The sequence below is a fragment of the Dermochelys coriacea genome, chromosome 10, assembly GCF_009764565.3.
Source record: "Dermochelys coriacea isolate rDerCor1 chromosome 10, rDerCor1.pri.v4, whole genome shotgun sequence".
In the NCBI taxonomy this organism is placed as follows: domain Eukaryota; kingdom Metazoa; phylum Chordata; order Testudines; family Dermochelyidae; genus Dermochelys; species Dermochelys coriacea.
Window position 1 is genome coordinate 58,769,545 of NC_050077.1, and position 27,860 is coordinate 58,797,404.

The following is a 27,860-nucleotide window of genomic DNA, read 5'->3' on the forward strand; positions in this document are numbered from 1 at the left end:
CATCCACTTCCCCTGTCTTGGAGGGAACCTTCCTGAGGGTTTTATTTTATCTTTACGCTTTTTTAGTCTTCTCTTAACTTTGCAATCCTTTCACTTTGGCTTATTTTTCTTTAGGAAGTCTCTTCTGACAGCTAAATCATAAACTGAGTGAACTGTTCCAAAAGGTGGTTAAGCTATGTGGTAACATGCAGTCCCCAAAAGACAAGCGACTCATTCTTTTGCCCACTACTGTGGGTTCTTAGGGCATGTCTACATTGTACATCAATGCACACTATGGGAGTGTGGTTTCTAAAGTGCTTGAGATTGCACCAGCACACTACACAGACCAATTAATGCACAACACATTTGTGTGCTTTAGAAATCACCCTTCCAGTAGAGCGCATCACCTCACTGTTTAGGCAAAGGTCAGGTCTACACTACGGACTTACACTGGCATAACTAAGTCACTTGGTGTGGAAAAACCCACACCCCTGTATGATCCAGTTATACTGACCTTACCCCCATCAGCAGGCTTCTCCCGTCAACATAGCTGCTGTCTCTCATAGAGATGGATTATGACAAAAAGAGAAGCTCTGCTGTTGCCATAGTAGCATCTTCACTGAAGCGCTACAGCGGCACAGCCACTGCAGTAGTTTAAGTATAGACCTGCTGAAACCCTCACAAGATGTTAGGTAAATCATGTCAAGGTAAATTAAAGCTCATTAAAACCCCTCCCCTGCTGCTCACTCCTGAATGTGCAGGGGCTACTTTACGCACATTGATTTCTCACCTCTCGTTGATTTTGTCCCCAAGTAGACATGCCCTTAGAGACTGAAAACCTTTGAGCTTGGACAGTTTTGAGTGTCTTTCCAGGTAAAAATCCAGCAGTGTGAATCATACAAGATGTCTTCAGGAGGCAGAATTATGCAGTTATCTATCTACCTACTTCTCCCCCTCCAGTCCTCTTGGGGAGCTCTCCATTACTTGGGGAGATCTCCATTACTGTACTCTTCTCTCCTGTCCCCACAGTTTCCCAAATGCTGAGAGGAGGGAAAGGAATTAGAGGTGCTTTTCTTCTGTCCTTCTTGTTGCTTTAATTTCACAGAGAAATGGAGATAACTCTTACCACTGGGCAAACAGTGTGCAGTTACCTTCGTATTAAATGTGCAACAGTGATAATAGGAAGATATACTTTGAATTTTCCTGTGTGCATCAAAGCAATGGCTTATGAAATCTGTTCCCCAAAATTTTGGGGAGATTCAGGTGTTGAGTAATGTGAGCTTCAGGGAAGCTTATGAACCATTTACAAATGACTGCTATGAGATTTTATTGCTTGTGCACTATTGGAGTTTTGATATGGGTATTTCCTACTTGACTCCCTGGCCATATGTCAATTTGTATTTTAAACATTTTTTTTAAGGGAAGCTTGTCTAGAGTAGATGCTTGTGCTCTTTAATTCATTTTTTTTTTTTTTTTTTTTTTTTTTTACCACCACCCCTTTTGGTCAGATAGTTAACAGCAAATTTTCAGATCTTTGTCGGAAAATGGTATTCGGTAGAACAAACAGTAAAGCAAGGGTAGTATGTAGGCAGACTGGGGCCAAATCTGGACTGCCAGACACTTTTGAAAGCACCCCAGAAGCTTTTTATTTACTTATTATTTATTATCATTATTGTTTATTTTCTTTGGCGTCTGGACCTTGACTATACCTTGACCAAGAAATTTGGACCTTAACAAAAAATAATTGACTTACCACTGCGGTAGGGGAAAGTAAATGGGACACGAATGCCCAGTTATTCTGTTGGTACTTTTATCCTAATAGTGGGGTAACTGGGATCACTTTTATGTCAGCTTGGCTAAGAACTTGTATGTATTTATTTTGAGAGAAACCAAAATACAGTAGTAAATTCTGAATTAGAGAACATAATTTAGCTGAAAACATAAATGGCTTTTAGCATACAATAAGTCAAGATAGTGTTCAATATTTTGAAATCACACTGATTAGATGTAAGTTTCTGATATCAGTTGGTGTAGTATTTAATTTAATGGAGAAGTTACAGAATTGTGGTATTTTAGTTGCAAGACATGTCATGTAGCTTCATATTAGTTGACTGCATATTTTAAAGTGCCTTTAAGCAACTCCTAATGCTGCATTATTATACTGTTTTATGACATACTTTTTTATATATAAAGGAAAAATTGCTTGCATTTCTGTTCAATCAGTTTTGTAGTACTTCAGGAAACTGGTATTTTAAAGTAATTTTCGTGAAAAAGTCCCAGAGACGCATTTACTACCTGTCTATATTTTGAACCTACAGACAAAATTAATGGCAATATTTTTTTTTTCCCTCTCACCATACCCAAAACAAAGGGTGAAAACCTGGCCCAGTTGAAATGAAAGGTCAGAATGTTGCTTCAGAGTGTTTGAAATCCATTGATGTTTATTTTCTAATGTCCACTTACTTTTTCTGAGCTCTGGTCATTTTCTAAATGCATGTTTAGGGATGTCCTATTTATGTACTTTCCACTTCTGGATGTTAGACTGTTGGTTTAAGTGTCCTACTCTAACTGTGTTTTAAATATGAGTATGCCTGCGAGTCTGTCATGGAAGTCACTGATTCTGTGACTTCCCGGGACCTCTGAGACTTCTGCAGTGGCCAGTGCTGGCTCAGGGGCTGCCTGAGCGGGCAGACCCAGGCCAGCAGTAGCAGTTTTGGCGTGTGGGAGGGGGCTCAGGGCCAGGGGTTGGGAGGTGTGTGTGTGTGTGTGTGTGTGGGGGGGGGGGAGGTGCTTACCTCAGGGTGGGGGGCTCCCAGGCTCCCATTAGCATGGCCCTGCAGTTCCTAGGCTGCAGAGGGGCTGGGGGCTCCCCGACTCCACAGCTCCTATTGGCTGCAGTTCCCAGCCAATCGGAGTTGCCCAGCCGGTGCTTCTTGCAGGAGCAGCCCGTGGAGCCCCCGGGCTTGGCCCCTCTGCCACCTAGGAGCTGCAAGGACACGCAGAGCCAAGTAGTCTAGCGTAGACTAGCAGGGGTTCCTGGGCACATGCCATTGCTCACCCCTTCCCCCCAGCACCAGCAGGGTCCCAGGCCACACACTGCTGCCCACTCTGGGTCCCCTGAGCACCAGCAGGGTCCTGGGCCACCTCCCTCAGCACCCGTAGGACCCCCCCCCCCAATACCCGTGACCCTCTGCCCCAGTTTTAGGGGTATATAGTAAAAGTCATGGACAGGTCACGAGCTATGAATTTTTGTTTACTGCCCATGACCTCTCCATGACTTTCACTAAAAAAAAAAAAAATACCCGTGACTAAAATGTAGCCTTGTGTATAAGACAGATCCCACTCTTCAGACTTTATATTCTAGATAGACAATATACCAGCATGGAAGCAAACTGTAAAAGCTTACAAAGCCTGGTGGTGGTTGTTTTTGTTTTGTTTTTGTTTTTGTTTTTTGTTTGTTTGTTTTTTTTTTTTTTTTTGCTGCCTTACTAGCTTCTTCAAATGATTTTCACACCCTTATCTTCTTTACAGTTGTTCCAGCTTAACTATTCCACTTTTGTTAACTCAGAGTGTTCTCTCTTCTGTGCTAGCTCCATAGAAAGAAATAGCTCCCTTTCATAGAGAAAAGTGACTAGGTACCTGCTGACATCAATGCTTTTTTTCCCTAAAAGTCTGTGAAGATGGTTCCCAAATCTCTAATGGTCTGTGCTCACTCTCCTCCTGCCACTACAACTGCTTCAGGGGGGTGCCTCCCTCCCTGAATGGGAATATCTGTTGGAGACTGAACCCCGCCTGGTGAGGTCTTCCCTACTGCTTCATAGTTGTTACAGTATAATCAAGTGTTTTGCGCTTGGTTACAGAGTCTGGACAAAAAATCATCTAACACCTACTAACCAGGTGCTAAAGATGTCCTCCTAACTTTTTTACTGGACCAAAAAGATGGGAAATTATTTTTAAACTTGTTTTCCATGTCCTAATGAAATTAGAACTGTAAAGTCAAGGAGTAATTCACAGCTCTAATCTGCTCTTGAATTAACTCTTTACTATATATGTGCTCCTACCTCTTTCTGCACTCATTTGAAGAGTGGATTCCGCTTGCTCGTTCTGATTTGAAAAAATTGGATAAGTTTATGAATTTTCCCATGACCTTGTCTAACTTTCAGTACTCATTGTTATGTAATTTAAAGTAGTTTATGGTCATCATGGTCTCACTTTTTAGAAAGGTATCTTGATGAGCCTCACTTTAATTACTAATTGGCACAGTGAAGTGGAGATCAGCTGTATGCCTGCCAATCTGCATTTTACTTTACTTTCCATGATTCATTGCCCTAAATATTTCTGGGTGAGACTTCCTGAAGGAAACCTCTTAAGAGTTGTTAGCTTTAAAAAAAAAAAAAAAAAACAAAAAAAAAACAAAACACGATTTTCATGAGGCGCTCCTATCCTGATATTTTTGAATGTTACAAATAGACCAGCAAACAAACTTGGGTGTGTGAATTCCTACCTCCCCCATAGATTAGGGCTCTGATACCTCCTATTGCAGAGGTGGGCAAACTACAGCCTGCGGGCCACATCCAGCCTGCAGGACCCTGAGCTCCTGGCCCAGGAGGCTCGCTCCCCAATCCCTCCCCTGCTGCCTCAGTGCGCTGCACTGCCTGCGCAATGCAGAGCTGTGGCCTGATCCAGTGCTCTGGGTGGCACGGCTGTAGCACCAGCAGCCACCGGTGCTCCGGGCAGGGAGGGTTGGATAGAGGGCAGGGGAGTTCGGGGTAGTGGTCAGGGGTTTGGGGGGGGTCAGAGGGCAGGGTTCCTGGGGGGTGGGGGGACAGTCAGGAAGGAGGGGGGGTTGGATGGGGTGGCGGGGGGCGGTCAGGGGCAGGGGTTCTGGAGGCTGTCAGGGGACAGGGAGAAGGGGTAGTTGGATGGGATGGGGTCCTGCGGGGCAAGTCAGGAATGAGGGGGGGTTTGGATGGGGTGGCAGGGGGCAGTTGGGTTGGGGGTCTGGGGGTGGTGGAGGGTAGGAGTCCCGGGGGAGCCCTCATGGGACGGGGCGGGGGAGTTGGATGGGGCAGGAGTCCTGGGGGAGCTGTCAGCGGGTGAGAAGCAGGGAGGTCAGATAGAAGGCAGGGGCCGGGCCACGCCTGGCTGTTTGGGGAGACATAGCCTCCCCTAACTGGTCCTCCATACAATTTTGGAAACCCAATGTGGCCCTCAGGCCAAAAAGTTTGCCCGCCCCTATGCTATTGGAAGGTCCACTTAATCTTTAAGGGAATTTATGGGTACCCTTCTCTCTCTTTTTTATGTTTATATTAAAAAAAAAAGAGAGAGAGAGAGAGAGTTCTCTCCTATCCCAGCCCGATTAGCTTATTGCTTCAGTTATACTCTTTACCCATTTATTCATCTTCATGCAGAATATGCACATTCCAAAGTAGTTGAACCATTTTCCTGATAACTGAACAGGTCCTTTGAATATTCTTTAAATTAGAGGATGATGATTCTCTGTTGCTGGACTTACTATTTTACCTGGCTGAATGAAATGGGATAGAATGCACTTCTGAGGTTATTTCCACCTCTCTAGTGAGTCTATTCAAAAGCAAATTAAGCAAAAACAGAAACTAGCTTTAATACTTTGTTATACTGTCAGGAAGCTAAGTGTTGTATCTCTACTATAGCATAAATGCTTTGAACTTTTGTAAGAGATCTGGGCAGGGTAGGCTGAAAATATAGTGTTTATGTTCCTTTTGAATGTTTGACTTGGGAGAATAAAAGATGGCCTTTATATAAAGTGACATTAATAAGAACCAGGTATGAAATGACTGAGTTAGAAAATTCTTTGATATTTTAGACTTCATTCCAGTTAAATCCTTTTAAACTTGTTATGCTTAGGAAAATGTAATTACTGCTCTGCCAAAGAGCCTGAAGAATCAGCAGTACTTAATTGCAGAGTATTCCTAAAAATTACTTCTGTTTAGTCCTTACTTTCTCTTTTTAAAACGTAATTGTATATGAAAGCAAATAAATAAGCCAGAATATAATCAACCATTTTTACTTTACAGTATTGGTGGATAGCATGTATAAAGGGCCACGTATCTGACTCAGTTTGGAGCAAAGACTGAGTGTTGTTATGATTTAGGGGGCTGTTCTGTTGCTTTGATAGTATATTGGTTGGCTGAGTTAATCATTTCTTGTATGTAATTTAATGCTGGGTGGTCATCCTTTGATGGAGCATTTAACTTTTTTTGCATGGGAATTTTTTCTTGTCTAAATCTAAACAAAATATTGCGATTGGCTAGTCATAGAGAACACTTTTGTGTTTAGGGAAGATGAAGTGTGTAGCATTGTTCCCTTGTTGCAGCAGTAGCAGGGCAGAACTTGTATATGGGGGTAAAAACTGTGAGAGTCTTGAAATGAATCCATCATAAAGATGGTGTCCTAACCCAACTTCAGTTAGGTACAGCTATGGAGTGATTTCTCTGAAAAGCCATGCCTAATCATGTCTTAGTAGAATAAACATTTGCTTCCTTGCAATCCAAATGTAAAGCTCACTGCTTCACCCTTGCTCTTCTGCTAAGCTGCACATAGTATACCGGTATTTGCTTCAATAGTTAAAGCATGCATAATTTCCTTTTGGAGGCCAAAAATGGAAAAGAAAATTCAAAGGCAGTACTAGTGTATTTACAATAGAAAGTGATCCAATCACAGTAATGGCCTGATTTAAAACCATGAATAGAAAATCTAAAAAAAACTGAAGGTAGCAACTTACAATGAATCTAAATTTGCAAATGTCTCACTCTTGGCACATACACAGAGGCCTCTGCTCTATTGTCCTCATTTTGGGAAGATGAATCCTCACTTGAATTTGGCTACAGAGATAAGGGGAGGTACAAATCAATGGTAAACTTCTACTTTGACTACTTAGTTCATTTCTGGATACTTCATCTCCAGAAAAAATATACCAGAAGTATAACAGATTCAGAAATGGGGGACAATTACTGGAGGTATGGAAAATCCAGGATATTTTTAAAGATTGTGAAATTAGTGTGATGAGGAAATGAATGAGGTGACATAAGAGATAATGCCTCCTGATTGAGTTTCTCTAACACTTGTATATCTTCTCATAGAACAAGGAGATGAATGAAAATTAAATGAATGAAATTTAAAAATGAAATTTTATTTAAACACAACATGTAGCTATCTTATGGCAGCAAATGCCACAAGTTACAGAGGTAAAGTCTTGGGGGCTGCATTAATTCTTCAGTAGCCTTCTCTGCTTGGAAAACTATCTTTAAAGGGGATAGTGGTGTTTGCGGAATTCCCTGTGGAGCTGTGCTGGCTAGGGAGATGGGCAGAGCAACAGAGTCCTGGCATCCAGGGGATTGGCTTGGTTTGGGATTAAATTACTTACTTGCTCATTGGGAAAACTACATTTTCTCCTACCCTTAAATTAATTATTTGGAGAAAACTCAAGGATCTGATTTTCCTTGGATACATTTATTTTTACCATAGTGAAATCCTCCAGATCCCATCTGACAATTATTTCTAGAGAAAAAGGGCTGGTCCAGGCCAAGTTCTGGAATATCAAGGACAGGAAACGGAAGAATGAGTTTCCGAGGAGGAGAACCTTGAGAATAGAAAAGATTATTCTCAAATAGATGAACAACCAGTTTTAAGTGTGGTGAGCACATTAAAAAAAAATCGTAAGGGAGAAAAAAGCAGATGGTGAGCATGCCACACTAACAGAAGTAGAACAAGATAGAAATTTTGTCCTTGGAGTTTTTTTATATGGACACTTTTGCACAAGGAAATGTTCAAATCACCAGTCCATTTCATATAGGTAACTAAATAGCGATCAGATCTGGAGTTGAAAACTGGAAATAAAAGACTGCATATCTTACTTCCAGTACATTAACTTGGATATCAACAACTGTGTGTATTAACTTGAAAAATAAATGATCTGAAATTCCTTTTGCTCCCACTTAATCCTGAGTGAAAGTGAAGATGGTGCTTTTGCTCCATTTTATCTGCTCTTTTGTCTTTACTTCCATTTCACACCAAATCACAGTGCCACATTTAGAACCAGAGTATTTCTCCGAACCATCTTTGAAGTCATGGGGTATACCCTATCAAAGGGATGATGTGGGGAAGATTTGGCAAGTCACTGAGCAAAGCTTGAGTAATAAATATTGGTACTATTTGAACATTTCTTCTAGAAGTCTGGTTGGCAAAAGTTATACTAAAGACATATATTTTTTGTTTTAGAACTCTTGACTTATTTTAAAAAACATTTGATTTTCCCACAATTAACTGCAAATTAGTGTTTGTACATCGCTGCAGAGTTGGTGTTTACATTTGAACAACGTTATGAACTATGTTCAAATGTAAAATGCTGTCTTAATGCACGTGACTGCCTAATCCATTGTGTTCTTCAAATACAGCAGTTTCAGATGAAGCTATTTCTATGAATTTGCAAGAGGAAGGATTATAAATTGGTCATTTTGTTCTTCTGTTTGGATTTAATGACAGCACTGGAAGGCCTCCTTGTCTCCAACTCTATAAATTTACATACAAAGTACTAATGGCAAATATTCGTGTGTTCTGCATGCAAAATGTGTGTAATGTTTTAAGGCCTATTTTAATTAGAGTATGTCTACACTAAGAAATTAGGTCGAATTTATAGAGGCCGGTTTTGCAGAAAGCATTTTTATACAGTCGAGAGTGTGTGTGTGTGTGTGTGTGTGTGTGTGTCCACACAAATGCTCTAAGTGCATGTAGTCGGCGGAGTGTGTCCACAGTACCGAGGCAACCGTCGACTTCCGGAGCTTTGCACTGTGGGTCGCTATCCCACAGTTCCCGCAGTCTCCATCCCCATTTGAATTCTGGGTAGAAATCCCAGTGCCTGATGGGGCTAAAACATTGTCGCGGGTGGTTCTGGGTACATATCGTCAGGCCCCCTGTTCCCTCCCTCCCTCCGTAAAAGCAAGGGCAGACAATCGTTTTCCACCTTTTTTCTTGAGTTACTGTGCAGATGCCATAGCACGGCAAGCATGGAGCCCGCTCAGCTAACCGTCGCTGTATGTCTCCTGGGTGCTGGCAGACATGGTACTGCATTGCTACACAGCAGCAGTTTGTTGCCTTTTGGCAGCAGACAGTGCAGTATGACTGGTAGCCGTCATCAACGTAGACCTGGGTGCTCTTTTAACCGGGCGCCTGGGCAAACATGGGCCAGGTCATTTCCCTTGCTTCGTCTCATGGCGATTGAGTCCTACCGGCAGTTCGCTGTCTTTTAATCTGCAGCCAGCAGAAGATGATGGGCAGCAGTCATACTGCACCGTCTTCTGCCGAGCACCCAGGAGGTGACGATGGCTAGTGGTCGTACTGCACAGTCTGCTGCCAGCAAGATCTATAAAGATAGATGAAGTGGCTCAAAACAAGAAATAGACCAGATTTGTTTGGTATTCATTTTCTCCTCCCTCCCTCTGTGAAATCAACGGCCTGCTAAATCCAGTTTTGAGTTCTATCCTTGAGGTTTTGAGTTCTATCCTTGAGACGGCCATTCAGTTTCTCGCAAAGCCCACCCCCTTTGTAGATTTTAATTCCCTGTAAGCCATGTCGTCAGTTGCCCCTCCCTCCCTCAGGGCAACAGCAGACAATCGTTCTGCGCCTTTTTTCTGTGCAGACGCCATACCATGGCAAGCATGGAGCCTGCTCAGATCACTTTGGCAATTAGGAGCACATTAAACACCACACGCATTATCCAGCAGTATATACAGCACCAGAACCTGGCAAAGCGAAACCGGGCGAGTAGGCGACATCAGCACGGTTACGAGAGTGATGAGGACATGGACACAGACTTCTCTCAAAGCACGTGCCCTGGCAATGTGGGCATCATGGTGCTAATGGGGCTGGCTCGTGTGGTGCGACGCCGATTCTGGGCCTGGGAAACAAGCACAGACTGGTGGGACCTCATAGTGTTGCGGATCTGGGACTATTCCCAGTGGCTGTGAAACTTTCACATGCGTAAGGGTACTTCCATGGAACTTTGACTTGCTTTCCCCCACCCTGAGGCGCAAGAATACAAAGATGAGAGCATCCCTCACAGTTGAGAAGCGAGTGGTAATAGCCCTGTGGAAGCTTGCAACGCCAGACAGCTACCGGTCAGTTGGGAATCATTTTGGAGTGGGCAAAACTACTGTGGGGGCTGCTGTGATGCAAGTAGCCAACGCAATCAAAGAGCTGCTGATATCAAGGGTAGTGAGTCTGGGAAATGTGCAGGTCATAGTGGATGGCTTTGCTGCAATGGGATTCCCTAACTATGGCGGGGCCATAGACGGAACCCATATCCCTATCTTGGCACCGGAGCACCAAGCCAGCGAGTACATAAACCGCAAGGGGTACTTTTCAATAGTGCTGCAAGCACTGGTGGATCACAAGGGACGTTTCACCAACATCTACGTGGGATAGACGGGAAAGGTACATGACGCTCGCATCTTCGGGAACTCTGGTCTGTTTCAAAAGCTGCAGGAAGGGACTTTCTTCCCAGACCAGAAAATAACGGTTGGGGATGTTGAAATGCCTATAGTTATCCTTGGGGACCCAGCCTACCCTTTAATGCCATGGCTTGTGAAGCCATACATAGGCAGCCTGGAGAGTAGTCAGGAGCTGTTCAACTACGGGCTGAGCAAGTGCAGAATGGTGGTAGAATGTGCATTTGGACGTTTAAAAGCACGCTGGCGCAGTTTACTGACTCGGTTAGACCTCAACGAAACCAATATTCCCACTGTTATTACTGCTTGCTGTGCACTCCACAATATCTGAGAGAGTAAGGGGGAGACGTTTATGACTGGGTGGGAGGTTGAGGCAAATCGCCTGGCTGCTGGTTACGCACAGAGAGCACAGGAGGGTGCGGTGCGCATCAGAGAAGCTTTGAAAACCAGTTTCATGACTGGCCAGGCTACGGTGTGACAGTTCTGTTTGTTTCTCCTTGATGAAACCCCCCGCCCCTTTAAGCTAACCACCCTCCCCACCTCCCTTCGATCACCGCTTGCAGAGGCAATAAAGTCATTGTTGCTTCACATTCATGCATTCTTTATTAATTCATCACACAAATAGGGGGATAATTACCAAGGGAGCCCAGGAGGGGTGGTGGAGGAGGGAAGGACAAGGCCACACAGCACTTTAAAACTTATTGAATTCCAGCCTTCTGTTACTTGGCTAATCCTCTGAGGTGGAGTGGCTGGGTGGCCAGAGGCCCGCCAACCGCGTTCTTGGGCATCTGGGTCAGGAGGCTCTGGAACTTGGGGAGGAGGGCGGTTGGTTACACAGGAGCTGTAGCAGCGGTCTGTGCTCCTGCTGCCTTTCCTGCAGCTCAGCCATACGCTGGAGCATGTTAGTTTGATCCTCCAGCAACCTCAGTATTGAATCCTGCCTCCTCTCATCACGCTGCTGCCACCTTTCAGCTTCAGCCCTCTCTTCAGCCTGCCACTTGCTCTCTTCAGCCTGCCACCTCTCCTCCTGGTCATTTTGTGCTTTCCTGCACTCTGACATTGTCTGCCTCCATGCATTCGTCTGTGCTCTGTCAATGTGGGAGGACAGCATGTGCTCAGAGAACGTTTCATCGCAAGTGCCGTTTTTTTCACCTTCTAATCTTGGCTAGCCTCTGGGAAGGAGAAGATCCTGTGATCCTTGAAACACATGTAGCTAGTGGAGGGGGAAAAAAAGGGACAGTGGTATTTAAAAAGATGCATTTTATAGAACGATGGGTACATTCTTTCACAGTAAACCTTGCTGTTAACATTACATACATAGCAATGTGCTTTTGTTACAAGGTCGCATTTTGCCTCCTCTCACCGCGTGGCTAAGAGCGGGGAACATTTCTGTTCAGCCACAGGCAAACAGCCCAGCAGGAACTGGCACCTCTGAATGTCCCCTTAAGAAAAGCACCCTATTTCAACCAGGTGACCATGAATGATATCGCTCTCCTGAGGATAATACAGAGAGATAAAGAACGGATGTTGTTTGAACGCCAGCAAACATACACTGCAATGCTTTGTTCTATAATGATTCCCGAGTACATGCTACTGGCCAGGAGTGGTAAAGTGTCCTACCATGGTGGATGGAATAAGGCTGCCCTCCCCAGAAATCTTTTGCAAAGGCTTTGGGAGTATATCCAGGAGAGCCACGAATGCCAGGGCAAATTAATCATTAAACACGCTGGCTTTGTACCTTTTTTTAAAATACTATACAAGGTTTAACTCACCAGAGGTCCCTTCTCTGCCTGGCAGGTCCAGGAGGCAGCCTTGGGTGGGTTTGGGGGGTACTGGTTCCAGGTCCAGGGTGAGAAACAGTTCCTGGCTGTCTGGAAAACCGGTTTCTTCGCTTGTTTGCTGTGAGCTATCTACAACCTCCTCCTCCTCCTCGTCTTCCTCATCCCCAAAACCTGCTTCCGTGTTGCCTCCATCTCCATTGAAGGAGTCAAACAACATGGCTGGGGTAGTGGTGGCTGAACCCCCTAAAATGGCACTGCAGCTCATCATAGAAGCGGCATGTTTGGGGCTCTGACCCGGAGCGGCCGTTCGCCTCTCTGGTTTTCTGGTAGGCTTGCCTCAGCTCCTTAAGTTCATGCAGCACTGCTTCGGGTCCCTGCTATGGCCTCTGTCCTTCATGCCCTGGGAGATTTTCACAAATGTTTTGGCATTTCGAAAACTGGAACATAGTTCTGATAGCACGGATTCCTCTTCCCGTACAGCGATGAGATCCTGTACCTCCCGTTCAGTCCATGCTGGAGCTCTTTTGTGATCACCTCTGCTGATGAGCTCTGCATGGTCACCTGTAGCTTGTCACACTGGCCAAACAGGAAATTGAAATTCAAAAATTCGCGGGCCTTTTCCTGTCTACCTGGTCAGTGCATCTGAGTTGAGAGTGCTGTCCAGAGTGGTCACAATGGAGCACTCTGGGATAGCTCCCAGAGGCCAATACTGTCTAATTACGTCCAGAGTACCCCAAATTCGACCCAGCAAAACCGATTTCAGCACTAATTCCCTTGTTGGGGGTGGAGTAAGGAAATTGATTTTAAGAGCCCTTTAAGTCGAAAAAAGGGGCTTCATCATGTGGACGGCTGCAGGGTTAAATCGATTTAATGCTGCTAAATTCGACCTCAATGCCTAGTGTAGCCCAGGGCTTAAGGTAGTTAGTTTTTAATTTTCCTCAGTATGCTGTGGTTTAGTGTCCCATTCCTACAAAGAATGCAACAATGACAGGGCATCAAAATTCTCTCTCAAATTCTGCATAATAATATTTGACCTCATCTTCAAAGTTGTTTAACACTTGAAGTTTACATTCATTTGCTGGAATTTGAGGGCACCCACCTTTTTTTATTGCTTTTCCTCTTATGAGCATCTTGAATTCTTAAGGGTTTAGATTTCTGGACTCAAACGTTTACTTTAGGGAGCAAAATCGCTATGCTCAGTCACTTTAAGTGCCTTGTATCCAATTTAAAAATGCTTTGCAAGATATAAAAATATTATAGCTGATCTCCATCAACTCATCTCTTCCTCTCCTGTTGGGTTTGTTCCTCTTTTTTTTTTATTCTTCCTTGCCACTACTTTCCACAGTTAAGCTTTTACTTGTCTTTTTGTCCCCAGTCTGAACTACTGAATCAGTTCCTCTTTAATTTCCACAAAGCCTTCTTTCAGCTTGCCTTATTAACTCTGAAACAATATTCTTCATGCATAGAATTTACATACGGATTTTGTTGTTTCAGATACTGAAGAAAACTATACATAATGGCAATACTTATGTGTAGGAAGAATAATTGCTTAGAACACACTTAATGAATGTCAGGACTTATTGGAAGAATATCTTGTCTCAAACAATCATGTGTGAAATTTATTTTGTACTGTCACTTTTGCATATTCACTTTCCAAAATAGAAGCAGAAGTCTTACTTACTTTTTATTTAAAAATATGAAACATACGAAATAGAAGGGAAACAAGCAGTGGCCTAGAGCATTGAATACATAGGATTCACCATTCGGGGCATGAGTCCCCACCACTCTCCCATCCATGAGGGTTTGTGGGAGGAAGAAATTTTCAAGACAAAGCCAGCCCTGGAGTCACTCATCCATTTTGAGTTGGTAGCAGCAACCCTCAGTCCTCTATAGATTCATTACTTTTCTTTCTGAAGTTTTACTGGGGAAATGTCACTGACATGCTGTTTACTCCAAGCCGCTCCTGTCTACTCCACAGGTTGTTCATCATCAGCTTTGACATCCGGGTTCCTGTTTTCCTGTTTCTAATGGCCCTCCCATTTAACATCCTCTGTCCCTTCCTTTGGTTTTCCTTGTTTTGTTTCTTCCCATCCTTTCGTCTGTTAGGTTGCTTTAGCATATACCTAATTTAGCATATACTCAGAATTTGTCTTCAGGCAGATGTCTACACAGCGGTAGAGAAGTCAGTTCACTAGCTTATCAATGCCAGCTGACCATTCAGATACCTAGTCTTACAGTGAGTCTTGTATTAAGGCAGAAGTACTCAATGTCTAGCTTCAGAGTAGCAGCCGTGTTAGTCTGTATTCGCAAAAAGAAAAGGAGTACTTGTGGCACCTTAGAGACTAACAAATTTATTAGAGCATAAGCTTTCGTGAGCTATAGCTCACTTCATCGGATGCATTTGGTGGAAAAAACAGAGGGGAGAAATCTCCCCTCTAAGGTGCCACAAGTACTCCTTTTCTTTCAATGTCTAGCATAACTTTAAAACCATTGTTTTGGGCCCTGTCTGCACTATATGTAGATCCAGGCAAAGCTCTCAAATACCAGTGCTCCTGGCCAGCTCTCCAGTTCCTTTCCATCCTCATGCACTCAACATGAGTCAAAAACCTTCTGCAGGGAAATGTCTAGGCCAAGAGGCTTGAATTCAAGTTGAATCCTCAGGGATGTTTCTTCAACCTTTTTTTTTTTTTTTTGCTTGCAAGGAAAACTGCTTTGGAAGCACAGTTATCACATGAATATTTGTATCACTGCACGTTTAGACTTGCTTTTAATCGCCATGTTTTGGCCTGCAGAAGTAAGCCTTCAATTTTGAGTAGAAACTGTAATGCTAGCGTTGCAGAATGAAAATACAAGTATGTTTTTCTTTGAGCAATGCAAAAGAAAAACATCAAGTTGTTCTATTCACAGATACTTTTGAAATGCTGAGACTTGGCTTACTGTTTTGTTTTTTTTCTTTTCACAGGCCAATATGGAAATCCTTTAAATAAATACATTAAACATTATGAAGGATTGTCATATGATGTGGATTCATTACACCAAAAACACCAGCGTGCCAAAAGAGCAGTGTTGCATGAAGACCAGTTTCTGCACCTAAATTTTCATGCACATGGAAGGTGAGTAATTTTTTTATTTAAGGCTATTCATCTTAAGAATACTTTCTATTTATTTTAACAAAATACAAATGCGTTGGTTGAAGTACTATACAAGTGCATATCAGTGTTGTATAACTTGAATGTTAAAATATTTTAAAGATACCTTTTTATAATGCAAGTGAATTAATTGTAAGTGTTCAGAGTAAATCACACTGAGTTGCAACTAACTCTCATTTTTACTTGGGCTTCCTCAAATTTTCTTGTTTAACCAAAGATTTTATTTTTGGCTAAGCTTAAATCTCTTTTGGTTTTTGAAATATATTAAGAGTGGAGTGGCATAGTTATTCATGTTTTGTAATGCATTTTTGGACTTTGTGAATAGCACAAAGCTGTACACTGAACTTTTGCCTATGAGTAGTGTTCACTGAAGAAAATAGTCCAATTTGGGACAAAGTACTAAACTTTGTAAGCAACTAAAAATGCATATTCTATACTTGTGCATGAAAACATAACTGAAAACTAAAGTTATCTAACTCCATGTTGCCAGAGAAAATTAGGTAGTTCCATAGTGTGTCATTGTAGATAAATGGGATGTGTGAGAGAAAACTAGCACTGTGCTGCAAAGATTTGAAAAACTCTGGTCCTGCAGGTAGCATTTTCTTTTAAAAAAGAGAACTGTTGCATTTAACATAACTTGCATTTCCTGATTTTTATGGTCAAATTTGCTCTGAGACTGTCTATACTACAAGTGCTACAGAAGCACAGTTCTACAGCTATGCAACGGAAGGGGTTTTACTGTTGCTGTGTTGCCCGATTCTTTAGTAGTTATTCATTATTATTGATTTCCCATTAATACTAATTTTAAAGAGGGTACTGTAGGTTCTAGTCCCAGGATCTGTCATGACCGAATCAAGGTTTATTGAGTTAAGTATCTGGTTGGGAACCCCAGAGTACACAACATAGACACTCAGGCTGAGGGCAAAGCAAAGCTTTAACACCTTTTGTGAACACAATTAGTAAAACCACAAAAGCTCCAAACCGCATAAAAAGATAGCAAAAATACAGAGTCATGGTGATATCTTGTACCATTCCTCGCATATATACTCATATAGTCATACCCTTGCTTGGGGATCTGATGGTAAGAGACAACCGGCTCTGACCCTGGCATGCCAAACAAGTCCGATGGTCCAGATTGACGGATGATAGTGACCCCCTTTATGTGGTAGTCTGGCCTATTGTAGGGCCCAGGGGCTGTCATGAATATTCATTCAAATGCCCAGCATCCCTTGTCCATATCCAACTTTTATCCTATAGATAAGTATATTAATGATTTTAGCTTATTATCATATACATCAGTTAATTGCCAGGGCAAATACGTGGCTAAGCATCTGCTGGCAATCTATCCTAACATATTCGAGCCTAGTATCAGCTCAGCATTGCTGTGGTAAACTGGTAGCATTTTAGACAATCCCTTCCCTTAAGCACACTGTTCCCAGTTCCCCAAAACTCAGAGTAACTTTGCCATTTATCTATGCCAGAGTTCACAGGCCTCAAAGCCTTATGATGATTTATACCTCATATTAATTGCTTAAGCTAATATCTTACAGGATATCGGCCTGTAGGTTCCTTGAATTACTGCAAAGTGAAATAAAATGCTCAAGCTAGCTCTGTAGGCTATAACTGTAGTAAATCATCTCCTTGAGAGATGGTAGCTAGGCTGAGGGAAGAATTTTTCTGTCAACCTAATGGTATCACTACTGGGGCTTAGGTCAGCTTAATTTTATGTCTCTCAGGAGTGTGAATTTTTCACGCCCCCTGAGTGATGTATCTAGGTCAATATAGGTTTACAGTACAGACCCATTTAAGTGCGTATCCGCTTAACGCGCGGTAGCGCCATACCTCCCAGTGCTACCTATTTTAACATGTGAGACTCGTTAATACGCGGTACAGGAGCTTGCTATGTAGCACTACAGATTTGTTCACTAACTCACTGACCTAGAAATCGACAGGAAGTGCAGAGTGGAAACGTTGTACGTCTTTACTGCCAACAGGGGGAGAAGGGGCAGCAACGTTGAGGTGCTGCTGCGGATGGTCCTTTGCTGCGGCAGCGCTTTAAGGGACGCCAACGTGGGAGGCAAAAAGGGCAGGGACGTTAAAACGCTGCCGTGGCAGCACTTAAGGATGGTCCTTTGCTGCGGCGGGGTGGGGTGCAGCAACATTAAAGCGCTGCCACAGCAAAGGACCCTGCAGCGCTTTAAGGTCCCTGCCCCTTTTGCCCCCCTCTAGGGGGCATGGGGGGCAAAAGGAGCAGCTGCCCCGGTGCTTGTGATTTAAAAGGGCCCAGGGCTCCAGACACTGCTATCCCTTTAAATCGCCACGGGAACCCCAGGCAGTACAGATCAGGCAGCCTGGAAGGGCTGGCTGGAAGAAGCTGACCCCTAATTCTGCCCCTTCTGGGGGCCAGAGCCACCCCCATACCAGTAAATGTCCTGAGTTACTTTCACCCTTGTGTAGTAGTAATGTTTTTATTAGATTTACACATATGAATTTATATTCTTGCAAAACGCTCTTAACAGATAGGCCTGCAGTATTTGGGACACTGGGAATATGTATGTAATCCTGGGGGGGGGGTGGGGGTGTGTGTGTGTGTGTGTGTGTGTATGTGTATGTGTATGTGTCATATATGGGTGACTTATCCACCATTGAAGAGAAACCACTTTTGGTAAAACGCAGCAGATAATATTACCATAGTGTGTTGATAGTTTAGAACATGGAATACCACACCAGATAAAATTTTTTTTAGGTAAGCAAGATGTAGTAAGAAATGATGGAACCTGTTTACAGTAAAAAGAAAAGGAGTACTTGTGGCACCTTAGAGACTAACAAATTTATTAGAGCATAAGCTTTCGTGAGTTACAGCTCTTTGCGAATACAGACTAACACGGCTGCTACTCTGAAACCTGTTTACAGTGTGTGTGTGTGTGTGTGTGTGTGTATATATATATATGTATAATCTCTTAAAATATTTCAGCATGACCCTCTTAATCCGCGGTCCATTACTGGTTAGGGAGGAGGGTGACTGGAAAAGTTTGAACTCTTCCATGTTGCGATGGTCTGGCCTCTTGCTTAGAAGAGTCCCCCTCTTGCCTGTGTGCTTCAGCTCCCCTCCCTATTTTATTATGTGTATAGAGACATTTAAAGTCAAGGGCCCTACTGGAAGAAAACGCATTGTTCCAATAGGGCAGAGTCATTCAACATTGATGGCTCTGCCATAGTTTCTCAGACAGTCCTTCTGCTAGGTGTCATGCTGCTGCTACAAAATGGATGCTCTAATCAACAAAGGAGGTTGTAATGCAGCATGAAGATCATGCTCCAAATGATTACAATGGGAAGTAGAGACCCTGAAACAACATGGGGTTTATAATTTGATATTGACGCTTCCTCAGTTTCACATTGACCACTTGTGATCAGTAAATAATCAATGACACTCTGCAGAGAAGTACCAGTGTTGTAAACAGGTTCCATCATCTCTTACTACATTTTGCTTAACTAAAAATTTTAGCTGGTGTGGTATTCCATGTTCTAAATATTACCATAATGTGTTGATAGGTATCTGCTGCATTTTACCAAAAGTGGTTTTCTCTTCAATGGTGGATAAGTCATCCATATATGTAGCTTTATCTACATGCTAATTTTAAAGCTCCATTGGATGAAAATAGCTAAATAAAATTTAGATAGTGATCTTTGAAAGACTTTCCACTGTAAACTAATCTGTTGCACTCCAGTGCCATAAGGTAACTGAGTCCAGGAACCTGACAGGTTTCTTTAAAAGATAGCATGAGAACATCTGCAATTACCTTAAGAAGGATTTTTAAAAAAAAAAAGTATGGAAGGGATATAAATCTGTACGTTTCAGGGCATAAGCCAACTTCTTACTGAAGGGGTTAAGAGGAAACTTCCTACACAGACGGGTGTCACAGTTCTGGTTGAGCTCCTTGTAGACACTCCGCAGACTGCTGAAAATGGATTTGGATCTCAGCACTGGACTTTTGTGTGTTTTGGCTTTCTGAACAGACTCCAGGCACTACCTCTGGCTTTGGGTCTCTAAGTGCACACTCGGTAAAGATCCTCCATCTAACTCTGACCCCTCTCCGAACTGGGACTTTATTGCCCACTTGCCTAGGCCCTGATACTAGCATCATCTTCCCAAGGCTTTCCAGTAGCTTAACTACATCCATCCCAGAACTCCAACGTTGTGGACACTCTGCTTTACCGTTTATCCTTTCAGAGACCTCTAATAGCTGAAGCAAATAGATAAACTTGCCTACGGTTTCTATTACCATCACTCTTCACATAAGATGGCATCAGAGGTACAGATCTAGGCAAAACAAAAACATCTGTGCTAAAATCCTTGCCTCAGTTTCCTCAACACTTTTCAGCATTCTTTGGGATTGTACTTTGTGTCCTCTTGTGGTTCCAGGACTCCATTCCTCCAGGTCAGGCTTCTCTTCCAGATCCTGGAGTCACTGTCTGACCTCTGCAGTCTGTTTTCCTCTAGCTGTGGCTGGTGTCCTGCAGTCAAATAGTTCTCATTCTCTCTCTCTCTCCTCGGCTTCTGGTTTTAAAGGGCTATACCCGCCCTAGGCTATATCTACTCTTAATATGCTGTACAGTAGCAGTGCCTCAGTGTAGACAATCACTACAGTGATGGGAGGGGTTCTCTTCTTGCTGTAGTTAATTGGCCTCCCCTAGAGGCAGTAACTAGATCGACAGAAGAACTCTTCCATTGACCTAGCCCTGTCTAAACCGGGGGTTAGGTTGGCATAGCTACGTCTTTCAGAGGATGGATTTTTTTACATCCTGAGTGAGAGATCTATGCAGATATAAGTTTTCAGTGTAGCCTATCCCCTGGTTTTTGTGCCCCTTACGGAGAAAAGCCACTGCTCCAAACCTCCACTCCGTGGACAAACTTGGTTGAACTGGTTCCCATAGGCTTCAGCATTTCCATTGTCCTAAGGTGCTCCCTCTTGAGTAAGAGCTGTTTTTGGTGATGACTATCCATTGCTCCTGATCTGGGAGAGACACAACACCAGTCCTGAGAGCAGATGACTGACTATACATCACCTGAGACATTTAGTGATGCAGAAACTTCATCAAATCAACCACAATTCAGAATGTTATGTAGATCCCCCAAATAATCACAGCAGGTTAGTACAAAATTGCCCAATTGGGATTTTTGCACCTTCTCCTAAAACATGCAGTACTGCCTGCTGCTGCAAACTGAATAGTGGACTAGAATGTCTGGTCTGGTAATTCTTACATTAATTGTTTTGAATGCAACCTTAAACTAAAGGGCAAAGATTAAATATACACATAATGCTCAGTGTAGAAATTAAGTGTTATAAAAATTATGACACTCTTTTTAAAACTGGTGGTGCTGGTGTTTCAGCCACAAAACCAAGCAATGCAATGTTGTGGGTGACATTTGCCAACTTAGGTAAATAGATATTGAATCAAGAAATCATTATGTACATAGGTCAGTGGATGGGTTAAGGGCACTTATTCAGCCTTGGGATTCCTAACTATGAATATAGCTTTTGTTTTATACATAACTTATTTTTATGGTAATATAGAATAAGTCTGTTTACAGTTTTTTTTACATTTGCTATTGTATGAACTGACTTCTTTGATATTCACTCATAACTCTGTTCTGAATGTACATTAAAAATTACTACTTGGTGTGTTTCAGAGGTTTAAGCAGTCATTGTTGTTAAATCATGCTAGCAAAGATTGTAAATGCACTTTGTGCAATATTCTCCCCCTCTATATTTTTGCAACCATTTAACTACAGTAAACTGGCACTTAAAAAATACCACTCAGAAAAGATGTCTTTTTATGATCTGTTTGCAAAAGTCATCTTGAGTGCAGACCCATTTGAGCTTGTAGGGTTTAGGTGAAATGTCTTGAAACATAGACCCTGAGTCTGCAATGGGCTGCACCAAACAAGTCCTTGAGTCCCTGGTCTACACCTAAAACTTAGGTCAACCAAGCCCTGTTTCTAAGGAGCATGAAAAATCCACACCCTGAGCTATGTAGGGGTTGGTGACCTAACCCCGGTTGTAGATGTACTAAGTCGATGGAAGAATTCTTCCATCAACCTACCTACTGCTTATTGGGGGAGGAGGATTAACAGCAGCGATGAGAGAACCCCCCTGTTGCTGTAGTGAGTGTCTACACTGGAGTGCTACAGCAGCACAGCTGCAATTGTGCTGCTGAAGTGGTTTCAGTGTAGACATAGCCTAAGCCCAAGTATAGACACCACTAGATAGATGGAAGAATTCTTCCATAGACCTAGCTACCACCTTTGAGGGGATAGATTTACTGCAGTGACGGAAAATCCTCTGTCGCTGTAGCAAGCGTCTACATTGCAGCACCACAGCCATGCTGCTGAAGTGTTTGTAGTGTAGACCTACTTTAAGGCTCTGCCTGTGTGTAGTGGTCTGCCTGCATGGAGCCAGTTGTAAGACTGGGGCATTAGCGGGGGAATTTATATTTTAAAACCTCATTCCCTGTCTGAATTCTTCTCTTAGCTTGCAGTCTGGATGATACTTTAATGGCCCAGTTGTAAACACTTGATAACACAGGTTAATATAATACTTGCATCTCCTTAAATGTTTAATGACACTAAGCATAACAACGTTTTTAAAAGTCTTGCCCATTGTACAAAAGAAGTGCCTGTTAAAATGAGACACACACGTTTGTAGAAGTGTGGCGCATCTATATATTTTTATTACTATGCTTTAATTCTCAGTTCAGAAGCTTCACCCTTTTAAATTGATTTTGAAGATCTCTGCTTATTTCTTAGTCATAGGGACTTTTATAACATACCATTAAAATATTGCAGAAGTATGAAAAATTGTAATTCTAAGCAATTATCCAAAGACTTTCTACACAAGAGATGTTTTTGTAAGGAGAACAAAGCTATTCTTTTTAGATGGGAAGACGCACTTTTGCACTTGTGCTAATGGTAAATGTATCTCAAAATACTGATTGAAAATTAAAGAATATTATTGGAATACTAATAGATTTATGAATATTTCAAAATATTGAAAACTAAATTTCAACTTGCCGATCAAATTTTGTTTAACATTCCAATTTAGAACAATTCCTTGCTGTGTTTACATTTTCTTGTGTTAGTTTAAAAAAAAAAAAAAGTACATGTACATGAAAGCAGAAACTATCAAAATAATTCTTTATAAAGGTTTGAATGCTTAAAACAACTTCATGAATTAATTGCTGTAACTTGCTGAAATTTTCCCAGAGCAAAAATCTAACGATACCAGATGGGTGTTTCATTAACTTAATTGAACAGCTCTGATACGACCTACGAAACTTTTGTTTTCTGTGGCTGTTTCCTTCTGGGGCTTTTAGGAGGATCAGAGGCTACTGCTGAGAAAAGTCATGTTTGTGAGTGAAGATGCAGAGGACCTCATATTGTAACTGCTTTCTTGGGCTCATGTGGTGCATTTAGAGCTGTTTTTTCTTTACAGAAATATCTGATGTACAGGCTAGGCTGTAATATTACATTACTCGATTTTTAACTGCTATTAGTTCCCTGCTTAGAGAAGAATCAAAATACCCTTCAGCTCAGCGTCCAGAAAACTTGCTGGTGGCATTGGTGGGAAAACAATGTGGGAAGAATCAGAGTATTCAAGTATGGCTGTCTGGCTTCAGTGTGATCTGTCTTTTAATCTGTAGAATTCTGTTTAATAACACTAAGACCAAAGACATTTACATCTCTTTACATTTGAGTCATTTTAATTGAACTGATATTTAGATAAGTGGTCTCTGCTAGTAGTGTCCAATATATCACTATTGTTCTTCTTCGAGTGCTTGTTCACGTCCATTCCACGTTAGGTGTTCCTGCGCTGTGTCCCTTAGCAGCTCCTGGCAGGGCCCCCCAAGTGGCACCACTGTGCTGTGCATATATACCCCTGCTGGCCCGACCCCCTCCAGTTCCTTCTTACCGACCATAGCGGCGTTGGAACAACTCTCTCTCTCTCTCTCTCTCTCTCTCTCTCTCTCTCTCTCTCTCAGAAGAGCAGTCCCTTAGCCTTTAGAGTAGCTGTTACCAGTTCGTTAACATACTATTGTTATTGTTGACACTTAAGTCATTAGGTGCTTGGAGGCTTCCAGCACCTGTCGCGGGGCAGGCCCACGGCTTCAAGGCTTGCATCACGTGCCGCAAACCTATGCCAGTTAGTGACCCCCATGACTCGTGTCTATATTGCCTGAGGGACGGACATCAAACTGAACAGTGTAGGATTTGCGAGGCATTTAAGCCAAGAACAAGGAAAGAGAGACTTTTGTCTAAAGCAGCCATTGATGGAGGGTGCCTTGCAGCCGTCAAGCCCAGAGCACCCAGTGCTGGCTCAGGCTTCCTTGGTGCGTAGTGCCCCGGAGCCATCCAGAGACCCGGCACCAGCTAAGCACCATAGGAAACAGCTGAAAGGAAGGCGCGGTCATTCCCCGCACAGGAGGCCGGCGCCTCCCAAGGCACTGAGCGCCAATAAGAGCGGGAAGGCCAAGGTACTGGCACTGACACCGGCAGCCCAAGCCCGGACCTAAGTGAGCTCAGTGCGGACGATGGGCTATAGGGCATAATGGATCGTCCCTCTACACCTGGCACTTTTTGAGAGTGCAAAGGACCTCATCAAGCTGTCGGCAGCAAGCCCCCTCCCATATGGGGAGAACCCTCCGGCACCCATGCCTTGGGTGCTGTCAAGGGGTAAGCTGGCAATAATGTGTTGCTCGAGGACACCGTCCCAGCACCGCTCCCGAAGTTGGTCCCAGTCGAGCTCCGACTCCACAGACTCACAGTTGCCAGCAGTGGGTCAGCGTGAAGAGGCATCGGAAAGGGCACGCCACTCTCTGGCTCCACCTAGAGACCGGCACCGGGAGGAGTTGAGACAGCCCTTGCCAGAGGACTACTGCAGACAATCCCGGTCCTGGGGATACTGGTACTGCTCCCGCTCAGCCAGGAGGCGCTCTATCTCCCACTGGTGCAGATCTTTGGCACCGCCATGGCCTTCGTGATCGGCATCGTCGCAGTCTGGCGCCGACTCTGGCTGCTATAGCTAGCTGCACCGGGCTCCGGACAGCAGAGACCCTCAGGTGGGCTGGCAACTCCAATGGGGGCTGCCAGGCCATTGGCCCTTCTGGACCCCCTGGGCTTATAAGGAGCGCCAAGGGGCCCCGTCCAGGGCAAATTACTCGGTGCAGCGGTCGCGGTCCCGGTCCCTGCATCAATGCCAGAAGGTGCCAGAGGCTACAGTTTCCAGACCTTCAGCGTCCTCCCAGGATAAACGGGAGAGACTGACTCAGAGTCTGGTGCCGTCCCATGGACTCCCACCCCGGCCTGAGCCGGAGGCCCTTCCCACGGGAGAAGGGGAGCAGAAAGAATAACTGGAGGGGGTTGAGCAGCAGCTTAACCTCCTCGTCTTCCCCGAATAAGGTGGTGGCGGGTTCAGAGGTGTCCGGCGGATAGACCATAGAGCCCGCCAAGAATTGCTGCGCAGGGTCGCCCAGAACTTGGGGTTGCAGGCCGAGGAGACGGTTGAACAGGAGGACCCCATAGTGGACATTTTGAGCCCCGAAGGTCCATCCAGAATAGCACTCCCGCTCATTAAGACCATTCAGTCCAACTATAAGACAACTGTATGGCAGACCCCAGCCTCCAGCGCTCCAACAGCCAAGGGAGTGGAGCATAAATACTTTGCCCTTTCTAAAGGCTATTAATTCCTGTTCTGCCATCCGAGTCCATGCTCCCCAGTGGTCTCAGCCGTAAATGAAAGGGAGCACCATGGACAGCAGGCACTGGACCTAAGGCCAAGGAGGTGAAACACCTAGACCTTTTTGGCAGAAAGGTGTACTCATCTGGGGGCCTTCAGTTAAGGATTGTGAACCAGCAGGCCATCTTCAACAGGCACAATTTCAACTCCTGGGCAGTCGTGGAGAAGTTAAGGACAATCTCCCGCAAGGTTCCCAACAGGAGTTCGCAGCCCTGGTAGACAAGGGCAAGGCAGTAGCCAAGACCTCTCTCCAGGTCTCCCTGGATTCAGCAGATGCGGCAGCCATAACAATCGCATCGGGGGTACTCAAGAGGTGCTCTGCGTGGCTCCAGGAGTCAGGCCTGCTCCCCAAGATCCAGAATACACTCCAGAACCTCCCCTTCGAAGGGTCCAGGCTCTTCTCGGATCAGACAGACACGAGGCTGCATAGCCTCAAGAACTCGCAAGCTACGCTTAAGTTGCTGGGTATGCACACTCCGGCAACCCAGAAGAAGCCTTTTAAGCCACAGCCTCCCCCTCAATGCCAGTACCAGCCTCGCCATAGGCATGAGACTTACCGTAGGTGACGCAGGTATAACAGGCGAAAGTTTAACAATAGTAACATTAATGCGCCGGGCCAGAACCAAGGCCAGCACAAACCCCAGCCAGGCACTAAGCCAGACTTTTGAAGGTGCGCTTGGGGACAGCATACCAGACCAGTCACCAGATCTGTCCCTTTGTTTCCTGAACCCCCTGTCCCGTTTCTCCCATATGTGGTCCCACCATTACGTCATAGTTGGGTCTTGCGCACGGTACAGTATGGAACGGGTGCTTGCTGCAGTTCGCCTCCCTCCCACCCCCCTTCCCTGTCCCTCTTCAGGGACCCCTGTCATGAGCATCTCCTAGAGAAGGAAGTCTGCTTGCCGCTAGAGGCGGCGGCGGTAAAGGCGGTGCCTCACAGCCTAAGGGGAAGGGGTTCTACCCCCGGTATTTCCTCATCCCCAAGGCCAAAGGGGGCCTTCGCCCCATCCTAGACCTGCACATGCTCCATAAGTTCCTGGTCAAGGCCCGTTATGCATGGTTTCTCTGGGCACCATCTTCCCTTCCCTGGATCTGAGGTACGCTGCCCTCGACATGAAGGACACGTACTTTCATATTACCATCCACCGAGCACATCGACAGTTCCTACATTACCAGTTTGCAGTTCTCCTGTTCAGTCTACCACAGCCCCAAGGGTGTTCACGAACTGCATGGCGGTGGTAGTGGCCTTCTTATAGAGGCAGAGAATCAGGGTGTACCCATACCTCGACGAGTGACTCCTAGCGGGCCGATCCGAGGCAAAAGTGCAGGGCCACGTGGAGGTGGCCCGGAGATTGTTCCGCAAGCTGGGGCTCCTGGTCAACATCCCCAAGTCCACGCTCATGCCCACGCAGAGAGTGGAATTCATAGGGGTGGTTCTGGACGTGGTGCAGACCAGGGCAACCCTTCCAGTATCCTGATTCCGGGCTATCCAACAAGTGGTGGCCTCCCTGCACCAGTTTCCAACGACAACAGCCAGGTGCTGCCTGTGGCTGCTGAGCCATGTGGCAGCATGCACACACGTGGTCAGACATGCCAGACTGAGACTCGGGACTCTGCAGGCATGGCTCGCTTGGGTGTACCGCCCAGGCAGGGACCTCCTGGACTTGGCAATGACAGCCCCAAGGGATGTGCTGGACTCCCTGCTGTGGTGGCAGTCCCAGCCTGTGGTTTGCGAAGGCATCCCCTTTGCCGTCCCACAACCAGACCTGACGCTGGTGACGGATGTGTCAGACCACAGATGGGGAGCTCACCTGGGGGACCTCATGACGTAGAGGTTGCGGTCTGGAGAGAGCGGTCGTTCCATATCAACGTGAAGGAGTTCAGAGCAGTTCGTCTCGCCTGCCAGACCTTTCACACCACTCTGAGTGATCATAGCATGACTGTTCTGACAGACAACACTACTGCCATGTTTTATATAAACAAGCATGGCGTGGCTCGTTCCTTGCCACTCTGTCGCAAGGCTCTCTTCCTCTGGGACCTTTGCATAGCACATGCAATTCACTTCGAGGTGTCTTATCTTCAGGGGGTACAAAACGAGCTGGCGGACTCCCTGAGCAGGATGTACCACATGCCCGAGTGGACAGTCAGGGCGCACATCGTGCTTTTGCTCTTCTGCAGGTGGGGGTTTCCCCGGGTAGACCTGTTTGCCATCAGGGCCAACGCCCAGTGCCCGCGGTTTTGCTTGTTCCAGGGCCACAGCCCGGGCTCGCTTGCGAACATGTTTGCGATTCCTATGGAGAGGGGGCTTGATGTATGCCTTGCCCCCGCTCCCCTTGGTGCACAAGGTCCTGCTCAAGGTGCGCAGGGACAGGGCGGTGGTGATCCTCATCACTCCAGCCTGGGCCCTCCAGCACTGGTACATATAGCTCCTAGAGCTGTTTAGTGGAGGCCCCAGTAGTCCTGTCCCTACATCGGGACCTCATTACACAGGAGAGCAGGCGGCTTCTCCACCGCGACCTACAATCACTGCACCTGACGGCTTGGAGGCTCTGTGGCTAAATACCCTGGAGAGCCAGTGCTCCCTTCCCGTGCAGCAGATTCTGCTTGGCAGCAGAAAGCCCTCTACCAGGGCGACCTATATGGCCAAGTGGAAAAAGTTCTTGTGTTGGTGTG

General features: G+C 44.9%; 1 protein-coding gene across 1 annotated transcript in view; it reads left to right on the plus strand.

Annotated features, from left to right (window-relative positions):
* ADAM10 (ADAM metallopeptidase domain 10) overlaps positions 1-27,860 on the plus strand; it is a 145,508-nt gene that overhangs the window by 27,349 nt on the left and 90,299 nt on the right. Inside the window, exon 2 of the mRNA XM_038419140.2 lies at positions 15,207-15,357. Within this exon, the coding sequence (XP_038275068.1) occupies positions 15,207-15,357 (151 nt within the window). The remainder of the gene's footprint in view (positions 1-15,206; positions 15,358-27,860) is intronic.